The sequence below is a fragment of the Astatotilapia calliptera genome, chromosome 7 (genome assembly GCF_900246225.1).
Source record: "Astatotilapia calliptera chromosome 7, fAstCal1.2, whole genome shotgun sequence".
Classification (NCBI taxonomy): domain Eukaryota; kingdom Metazoa; phylum Chordata; class Actinopteri; order Cichliformes; family Cichlidae; genus Astatotilapia; species Astatotilapia calliptera.
In genome coordinates this window covers 1,150,610-1,160,996 of record NC_039308.1, presented here as the reverse complement: position 1 = coordinate 1,160,996, position 10,387 = coordinate 1,150,610, and the positions used below count along the sequence as shown (strand labels likewise).

The 10,387-nt window shown below is 42.6% G+C and overlaps 1 protein-coding gene across 3 annotated transcripts; it reads right to left on the bottom strand.

Moving 5' to 3' along the window:
* Positions 1–89: 89 nt before the first annotated feature.
* Positions 90–10,378, bottom strand: cln6b (CLN6 transmembrane ER protein b). 3 transcript variants are annotated; one of them, XM_026172403.1, is made up of 9 exons: positions 10,332–10,378; positions 9,166–9,331; positions 7,954–8,074; positions 7,607–7,705; positions 7,330–7,518; positions 6,701–6,756; positions 6,360–6,482; positions 1,371–1,499; positions 90–998 (listed from the first exon to the last, which is right to left on the bottom strand). In XM_026172403.1, exons 2-9 carry the CDS (start codon positions 9,243–9,245, stop codon positions 839–841), a joined length of 957 nt encoding a protein of 318 aa, XP_026028188.1. In that variant the 5' UTR covers positions 9,246–9,331; positions 10,332–10,378; the 3' UTR covers positions 90–838. The 3 variants fall into 3 exon arrangements, with proteins under 3 accessions (XP_026028188.1, XP_026028189.1, XP_026028187.1); XM_026172404.1 differs by lacking the exon at positions 10,332–10,378 and having other exon boundaries at positions 90–1,009; positions 9,166–9,389; XM_026172402.1 differs by lacking the exon at positions 10,332–10,378 and having other exon boundaries at positions 9,166–9,389.
* Between the last annotated feature and the right edge of the window lie 9 nt (positions 10,379–10,387).

The window sequence follows — 10,387 nt, the reverse complement described above, 5'->3', positions numbered from 1 at the left end:
TGTTCCAGTAAGAGCTGAGGAGAGTCCCAGATGAGGGCTCACTCAGCAGCCGCGGAGCAGAAGCCAGGGGGGGTTGCAGTGACGCGCCCGTGAGCTCCGCCGGCCCCCAGGGACGATGATCTGAGTGGACCATGAGCTCCTCTGTAGAGTCAGTGTGAGGCCGTGTGTCCCACAGCTGAAGCTTGGACCAAACCGGGTCATCAACAGGACAAAGATCCCAGCACAGCAGCAGATCTGCAACAGAACGACCGAAGAAGGAAAGAATGGAGCTGCTGCAGAGCTCAGAGAGCTGTGCATGAGCTCTCTGAGAAATAACTCTGATACAACACATCGCTGTGACGTTGTTCTTCGTCTTTATCGGAGCTCTTATCGCGGTGTGCTCGTATAAACCATACTCTGAGCCTGAAGCCTCTCTCTACATGAACTGAGGTTGTATTAGAGCACGCTGCTGAATTTAATACATTGAGGATGTTTTTGAGGCATAACTCCTCCAAATTAAATTAAAAAGAAGGTTAAATTAAAAGATCTGAGAACTGAGACTTTGGGTATTCAGATACATTTACTTGGTTCAGTTTTATTCACATATATATCCACGCATATTTAAACAAATATTTGATTTTATATATTTCAGCTGCATTTTTCATGTTTCTTAGGGAAAATCCTTGAGCGTGAGCTGAGGAGAATGAATATTTTTGGTGGTTTGTGAGCTGCTTTCAGTCTTTGTATCCCAGTAATAAACAGGTGGAAAAGTGTGGATGCTGTGAGGCTGTATTTCTAATATCCAGTGAAAACCATAAACAGTTTCATCATGGCGTTCCTGTGATTCTGCGACAGATCCTCATTCTTCTCCTTCTAACTCCGTCATATGTGGCTCATCTGGTGGAGGTGGAGCGTGTAGACGGTGCAGGGCCGTGGGATGTAGATCAGTCCGGGGACTGTCGTCCTCAGGATGCTGTCGTTCCACAGACAGGCCACCCAGATCGCCACCAGGATCAGAGCTGCAGAGAAACTATCAGCACAGAGTCAAACAAAGGACATCTTATGTAGGAGTTTGCAGGAAGGCAGCAACCACTCAACAAGCAGTTGGGAAATGCTCATTTTCCCCAGCGTGTCACCAAACAGTCGCCTGTGTGAGCGGAGCTTTGGGCCCACAGATGGAGAAGAAAAGGGTGGAGGACAGTGAAAACGAGCCGTCTGCGTTAATGATGTGAGATGTTGTTTTAACTATTATTGATCCTGAGAGCCTGAATGAGTCGGTGTATTACCAACTTAACCTTGAACCTTTAATGTTGGTCGACTAAAAACCTGAAAACATAATTATTTATGTTTCCCAGTTTGCTCATTCGCTGCGTTTTCTCTTTTTTTTTTACCTGTAGAACATGAAAAGCCCATCACTGTTGAGAAACAAGCCCCGCCTCCTCTGATGCATCACTGTAGTGGTCATGGCGAAGAAGGTGAAGGTGAAGAGGATGAAGGTCTGTCCTTCTGTGATTAAATACCTGTCGCCAGGGACAAAGAGAAGCATAACCAATCAGCTCAGTGGCTCCATCAGGTGGCCGGTGGGTGAAGTCGCCCTGCAAACGTCCACTGGTGTAAGCAGACCAAGCCGCTTCAGGGATCATTTCAGGGGAGGAGCCAGTCGCTGTTTTTCTATAGGTGAGTGTGAGGAAGCTTCCTGCCATGTTAAAAATGTGTTTTCCACTCAGTTTCAGTGTAATTCTAACTGACCAGAGTGCAACATAAGTGCACATCGGGCAGTTTTCCACCGTGTGTGTTTCAGTAAGGTGACCGTATTTTGATTTTCAATAAATAGGACACTTGGACCAGTCATGAAGAACTTTAATAACACTGTTTCATATTTAAACTATGCTTTCTCTGTACGGTTAATGAATGGTGACATAAAAAAGGTCATATAGGCTTTTACAAGTCAACGAGTGCAAAAAAAGAGGACGGTTGGTCACCGTAGTTACAGTGAATCACAATCGTTTGAAACTTCCTGCATCCGCCAGCAACCTTTTGCTATCCAGCTGCAGAACGCACTTTGTCTCCGTCACACTCAGAGGTCTGAGGCTTTCACTATTTGTGTGTCAGAAAAATGATGAATTTTAGGTTTGTGTGTGAAAACAGCCATTCACCTGTTTGATGCATTTATGTTGAAGGGAGCAGTGAACTGAAAAAGTTGCTTTAATTTAACAGCAGAGAACGAGCAAAGGTTTAAAAACTGCAACCAGCAGAAGCACAAAGTAAAACACTCGTTTGGTATTTAAAGGTCTGAGTCGACCTTCACTCGCTTCTTGAATTCTGTCCTCACTGCATAAACCAGGAAGTCAGCAACACCTGAGAAGCAGCTAATCAATTATTACTAACAGCTGGAGGTGATCACACACACACACACAGCCTCAGGTGGTCGGGTATTGTTCTTCAACTATTTACAGGTGAGTTCAGCTGTTACCTGGTGGGAGGACAGCCAGCAGATTAAAGCAAAACTTTCAAATGTCCGAAATTCAACATAATGAAGATTTAACTTATAAGAGTTCTAATTACTGATATTTCTTTATTAAAACTCAAAATATCCACGATTATCTGTGACTTCAGCTGTGACCTGTGATTAAAACAAATATTTAAAAAATGATAATATTATTTTATCACTTAGCTTCAGTCCAACTCGGCCACCACAAAGGTCATTTTTGTCCATAAAGAAGCAAATATGGCGTCTTAAACTAAAAATAAAAACATGCTTTTATTTTATACTCACGCACTAGTCAAAATTCATTCTGTATATTTTTCACGTCCACGCGTCTAAACTGTGTGTGTGCCGCTGTGATTGTATACTGGGAGAATATTTCATGCTCTGTAACTTCAAAGCTTCTCCATTGTGTTCGTTGTTTCTGCTGCTGGGAGCCACCTGACCCCTGAGCTCTTTAGATCTTCTTAATTATGAATGAATTTAATTTTGTTCTGCCTGGCTGGCTGTGTGAGTGAGTGTCTCAAAAATATGGAAATGTCCTGGAGTAAAGTCGAGAATGAGCCTCTGCACGTCTGACTCTCACACAATACACAAACCTCTCACTGCAGACTAAATGCAGATTTATGTACCTGCTGCTGGACTTTTTTAATTACTACTTTCAGCCAACACAGGTTTCACTTGGTGCCTCCATCTGTTAGCTACTTTGGGTTTAAATAGAAAACTCTGTGGTTAATGTTCCTCTGAGATGAAAATAACAGCTTATTTGATGCTCAGTCATCCAGGTAAGGAAATCCCAGAAAGCCCACTGAAGACGCTACGTCCAGTTTTCAGTGGGAGAAACGGTCCGTCACTCATCCAGGTGACCTCTTGGTGTTGAAACATGTACCTGCAGACTATTCACACCTACAGGCCAGTGGCCACGCCTTCAATGATGAGGATGTAACATCCTGGACAGGGAGGAACGCTGGTTTGAAGGCGGAGTCAAGGAGGCCATTTATGTGAAAAGGGTAGAGACCATCTCTGAATGGAGGAGGGGCCTAAGGGTACATCTGTCACCATCTTACAATGCTGGCCATTGATTGGTGGTCAAGACAGTTTGCATATTATTGATCAAGGAAGTGACCTCACAGCCCATTGTTCCTTCAGTGGGCTGGTTTCAGTCATTATGCAAATGTCCTGTTTCTAAGGTTGGAAAGCTGCAGTCAGCTGAGACTGAAGACGTCACCTGATGATGACGAAGCGTTGATGATGTGTTTTCGATGTCTTGGCTCTCACAGGGCAGACGGACGCATTTCATCCAGTGGCGTGTCTAGAAAATTTTTGTTGGGGGGGCCAGGTAGGGGCACAGATTTGGAGAAGGGTGGCAGATTTAATTGGCAGATAATGTTTTTAAAAAAAAATTCTACCAACCCTTAACCATAATTCAATAATCCTATAAACCTAATAACCAAATGCACTTTTAACTCTTATTAGAATGAGATTTTAACCACTACGGTGCAAAGTTTTTAGATACTGCGTTGATAAAGTACAAGAGATACAATCAGTGCTTTGTCAGTGTTTACTCAGCATTCAAGGACAGCAATATTTGCATAGTATTTTTACTGACATATAGTGCACATATGTTTTGGGCAAAAACATTTTTTAATATTAAAATACGAACATTTGTAGCAAACAAATGACAAATTAGCCAATGCAAAACTTTATCTGCCTGTTAAAAAAAGAAGATAATCTTCTCACAAACTGGTGTTTGATTTTGAAACAGGAAAAAAGTGGGGAAACAAATGAAAAGACTAACATTTGAATAAAACCTGAAAGCAAGTAAATACTTTCTATGCTGCCTTATGGTAAACTCTGGTAATATTGATAAAGAACAACACTGGCTGATGATGAAATACAGTCAGCTAGCATGGTGACACTGCCAGTATTAACCTGCAGGGCTGGACTGGGACAGAAAATCGGGCATTTTGACTACAGACCGACCCACCAGGTATTAAAGCCATAAAGCCTTTGACTGAAAACAAACCCTGTTGTGACAGTGATGTACAGTCTTGTTGGTATATGTATGATTTCTATACATTTTACGTCAGATAAAAACTTTGGTTGTAAGATTTAGATAATTATTTAATAAAAACTAGGTATTTTAAATGAGAATAGGAAAGAAAAGTATTTCTTTGTGCCCACCTTTCCCTGTTAATGCCCTACCTGGCCCCCTGGCAAAACTTTGCTAGACCTGCCCCTGCACAGTTACCAGCTGTCTGCTACATAAAAAAAGGATCCTGGTGGGTGGTCTTCACGTTTCCCTCTCACCAGATATCCAAACCGACATCATGACCAGCAGCTTTACAGCTGTGGCTCCAGCAAACATCAGCTGATACTAGAAATTAATATTAAATAAATTCTAACAACAGCCGATCAAGCTTAAACGTGCTGCTGTTGTTTAGCGTGACATCTGCTGGTTTCCTCTTTCTGGCGCAAAGTGGGCGATAAACAAACAAGAGAGAAAAGCCGATCAGCTGATCATCGATCAGTTTCATGATTGAAGTAGCAACAGGAGAGGGAGGATGAGAGAAGAGGCAGCTGTGCAGCGTAAAGACAGAATAAATCCAGCTTTGTGTCTTTTTCCATTCTAGCTGAAGTTCGGGACAAACTGCGTCTCTTCTCAGCTCAATATGAAATGAGGGACCATTCCATTTTTTTAAGGAGCCGTTGGCAACTCTACTAACCTTATGAATAAAATAAAGTTCACTATCAGTAACATCATAGCACCCACCCAGCTGTATAAAAACTCCGTCAAACTGGCTAGAACGCAGTATGAGTTATTGCAACTGACAGTAAAAAGTCAGCAACATGAAAATAAACTCCACCTAAACTTGGTTTATATCTGACCCAGATAGACTGCAGGTCATAACTTCTTACCTGAAGTTCAGTTCACCTGACACTCGGACTGGCGGCTGCTTCGGGTCTCTCCTCCTGCCTCCCCTTCCCTCATCCACCTGCTGCCTCTGTGGAAGCCCCGCCATAGCCACCACCAAACAACGGAGTTATTTCTACACATCGACCTGCATCTGGCCGATCCACCACCTCTCATTGTTCATGCCATTACAAAAAAAATAAAAAATAAGTCAAATAAGCCCGATGGCCAGTCCAGCTATGTTAACCTGCAACCAAATCTGCAGCTCCATACAGCAATGTTACGACTTAGATTATATCTTATAACTCATAACTCTTATGTTAGCTGCCCTCAGTAGCATACTGTCTGAAATATTCCACAGCTGCAATAATTCTTTAAGTGTTATTTTTTCCTTGGTATTCTAATTTCACCGAAGTTTACTAAACTCAGCAAACTTAATATTACTTACCGGGACATTTATTCTGTCCTCATTTTCTTTCACCGAAAAATTGTTTCCTGCAGTGACGTCTTTCGTGCTTGGCTCTCCTACCTTTGCTAACGTGATGCGCATAGCGCAGAAGCCGATGCTGCATTCACTTACACTCGGATATCTGAGTGTCACCGTGAAAACATAATCGGACATTTGATATTTGATTGAATTTTATTGTTTTGCCTTTGGGGTGGCACCTGGGGTGGCCAGTCTGGTTGGGGGGGTGGCCTGTGCCCCCCCAGGCCACCCCGCTGGACACGCCATTGATTTCATCAAAACTGGCAATTATTATTCCAAGTTGCTCTTTTTCTTTAAAACTCTGGATTAACGTTGCTGCACGCCTGTAAGCTGCTTTGCAACCCACCTCCAGCCCTTCACATGCTGTTTATGAGCTAAATTAGTATCAGTAAAACCTAAAAGTAAGTTTTGTTCTTCCCTCAGATATTTGCAGGGACTGAACTTTAAGCACGGACAGAGCATGTGCAGAGGATGTTGTAGTAAAGCAGACTGACCAGTAGTAGGCAGCGTTTGGAGCGAGTAGCATCCACGCTGACGGTGGCATCCTCTCCTCCTGCTCCCTGCGACTGAAACAACCATTGAAGAAGAGCACGAGGACGAGGAAGAAAGGGACGTACCTAAGGAGGAAAACGATCCTCGTTACAAGAATAAATGTCAAACATCGACATCGTCTGCTCTTTTGTTGAAAAATCGCTTTTCCTTTGAATTTAAAGCTGCATTTGTTTTTGTCTGTTTTGCAACATTTTTCTGTACTTGTGCTTAATTATAATTATACATTTTTGTCCGCATGTGGAGTCATCGCTTAACACAACACAACAGCTTTTTCTCTTCTTACCACATCATGTGACCAACAGTGTCATCGTAGTGAAACAGCAGCTCAAAGACGTCGACCTGAAAAACACAAAAACTTTATGAACACGAATCAATTTTATTCATTTATTTGTTTTATTTCTCAAATAGCAGATGATGCATCAGTCATTCAACTGTTTCCCCAAGTTCAGATTCACATGTGTCCTCGGGTCTGCGGCGCTGTTCGTCCATCTGGAAGGTTTTGGTGTCAGCTGTCAGATTTCTGCTGCCTTCTGTATGAAGATCAGTGGAGGTTTCTTACATTCTACTTTCTCTGAACCACACTTCACTCACCAGCTTAGACTGAAGGATCAGAATCAATGTGTCAGAAACAGACCTGGAGTCCTTTAAATTCTCACTGTGTTGTTGTGCATTCAGTTCAGATTGTAATGGGGACGAGCTGAACTCTGTATCAGGAGAACAAGTGTTCAGCTTCAGTTTCACTAAATCTGACTCACACCGAGGGAGGATGAGGAGGAGGAGGAGCGGTTCGGTTCTTACAGAAGGATCTCAGCTCAAGGACCCCCTCCTGAGCTCAGATGTATATTTTCCCACCGTTCACGGTCCGGGGTCCTCTCACTGTTTGTTATTCGGTCTTTCGAGTGCAGCACCTACCAGGGCCGAAGGTTTGAGGTTCCTCATTATTGGATTCTCTCTAACAGGCAGGTGCAGCTGGTAACCAATCAGCAGCAGGCGTCTCGTGATGGAGTCTGCCACCAAGTGAAGGGTGGTTCCCATGGAAACGGCGATGATGCCAAGGCGGACGGCGAGGCCCGGGAGCATCCAGGGGCTGCGTTCAAGCATCTGAGACGGAGCAAAGTCAATTAAAACTCAGAAAATCGACACCAAAGGAGTTCGTCATGTGGGATAGCCTGAGGCGCGTCACAGTTACTTTGAGAAGTATGAGCGGAGCCGTGACGTTGTACAGGAAGTGGAGATGGTCTGCAACCCCAGGATGCTGCAGAGGGAGCCAATCGGCAGGGAGGACGAGCTGCCAAAAACAAGACACTTCATGGTTAGGTTTTCCCAACATTATTCCACTAATGCTTTATTATTATAATAATTATTATTATTATTCCAATGCAGATGAGCGAGGTGGCGTCTTAATGAAAATATAGCGACGACTGAAAGCGATCACGTTTCAGCAGCAGAACAAAACAGATGCTGAATGTCCTGTTAGGCTCCCTCTGGGTGAAAATAGAAAGTCCCGAAATTAAGCGCTAGTCATCGTTTTGTTACCATGACGACAGGACGGCCAACATCCAGGATCCAATTCTGGAAGGTGAAGCTGAGCCAGAGGTCTAGGTGGAAGCGAGGCCTCGGCAGAACCGCCTCCACCTGCGTGGAACCGGCCGAGCGGCTGCAGGACACAGAGACGAGCGGAGGAACGTAAACGCACCGTTAACACAGAAAAAACATAGAAGCAGCTGAAACAGGAAGACGGGAAAATGGGAGCTCGGTGATTGCAAAAGGTGAAAAATGTCTCCAGCCTTCACAGGTTACGGACGTCAGGAGGTCTGAAACAACAGCACAGAGCCTGTTTGAAGGGAGGCTGCAGTGGACTCTGACTCTCAGACTTATACGAGCTTATACTGACTAGTTTAAGAGAATGGGTCCTATGAATAAAAAGAGCTTGTCTTCCATTGAAGTTAAATTGATATTCAGACCTGTCTGAAATCTCACAGAGCCCTCGTCTGGGCGCACACGCTGGACTGATCTCAGGAGCTGAGTTATGGATGTGGAGCGGGCTCCTGAGGTAAACTGGTCCTGGATGAGGGCCCAGAGGGCCACACAGAAGAAATCAAGTGCCCTGACCCTGGAGCCAGGACTGGGGAGGAGGGGCCACCTTTCTCTGGGCCAGGGGTGTCAAACAAAAGGTCTGGGGGCCAAAAGTGGCCCAGCAAAGACCCAAATCTGGTCAAATGAACAGCTCTGGATGTGTTAAAGCAGACGTAAGTGTTGGTTTTAAACATTTTTTACAAGTTTTACAGAAACAGACAATCAACTAACAGAAGTTCCTGTTTTTTCACAATCGAAGAAGTTTATTATTTTCATCATGAGGCACAGTTAAAAATGTAGTTTATTTCTCACACGTTTTAGAGTTGTGCTGATAGATATTTCTTTCATTTACTACAGCAGCGTTTCTTTATCATGAGGTGTTTTCAGGAAAGTCGGACTAACAGGAGGCCCTGAGCTGAATCTGGAATACTTTTATGAGCCCTGAGGAGAACTCAAGGACATGGACGAATAGATGGATGCAAGGATGGATGGCACAGTTTAGAGGTTAAAATTTTCATCTAATCTCATGAATTAATTAGTAAATAAATAAATTAGATGTTTCTGTAGAGGCGTCTGCAGATGTCTTTTAATCATTGGTCCAAAGCTGTGACATTAATTAAAGGTGAATAACTGATTATGGGTGGGAATTATGAGAAATTGAACTGCACAAACCTGCACATGAAAGCTGCTGCACGCAGAGCTGGGTTCTCTCTCTTCCTCGTGGACGTCTTCGTGTCTGTCCGTAAAGTCATATTCTCTGCGTTATTGTCCTTTTCATTCCCACCGAGGTGTCAGTCCCACAGCGAGCACCGGTGCTCCAGAAACGGTTTCTCTTCATCTGAAATAAATCAAAGCAAATGATTTCACCAGCACAAACACAGAGCTTCTACAGGAAGTCCATCCATCAGGTTAATCTGTCAGCAGATTAGCATTAATCTGCACAAACCCCCCTCCCAGTTTTTATTAGATTAATCTGGTTTAGATGAGCTGATCTCAGAGCTTATGGTCCTGGAGTTCAGTGTAAAGAGATAAAACCTCAAAAACATGTTTTCATTTTACTGAAAAGGAAAAAATGAACCTGCAGCATCTGACTGAGCAGAGCTCAGACTGAGCTTGCTCTGCTGAAAGTCAGCACTTTGTAGTTTGAACTGCTTTCAGGTGACATCAGGCTGACTGGGACAGTACAGCTATAGCTCATCTTTTCACCTGCCGAGTGAAAGTAAAAAACCCAAACTTTGAAACCACATAATCACAACTACATTTTTTAAGCAGTCAAACAGTCTCAAAATGAATCTGCCTGAAATGCAGCATAAAATCAGGGAATGTACAGAACATAACGGATTAATGGCCTCTCAAAAAAAACACCACACTCACACTTTAATAAGTGTTAGAGAAAAAAACTGTATGGCAATTAATAAGAAAGAAATTGATTAATGACACATATCAAAAATTAATAATATAAAAATTGCAAATTTACCACAACTTGACACAAAAATTTAAAATAAGCAAAAGAAAAACTGGAAGATTTCCTTTTTAAAAATGTGAAAAATAATAATAATAATAATAATAATAATAATAATAATAATAATAATAATAATAATAAATTATAGGCAATTTAAAAAACAAACTACGAAATATATGAAATATTTAGACAAATTTCAAAATAATCTGAAGCTTGGGAAATTAATGGCAAAAAATATCTATATAATTTTTTTTTTAATCTTAATTTAAAATTCAAGTTAAAGTCATTATTTTATACTAAACCAATTCAAATGGATATCTCGTGATTATCCTGACGGTTTTTGTTTTGATGAGCAGATGCAGTAATTGACCCGGACCAGAGGGTGGCGCTGCAGTGCGGGCCCTCTCGCGGTGAGCAGCAGAAGAAGAGGCG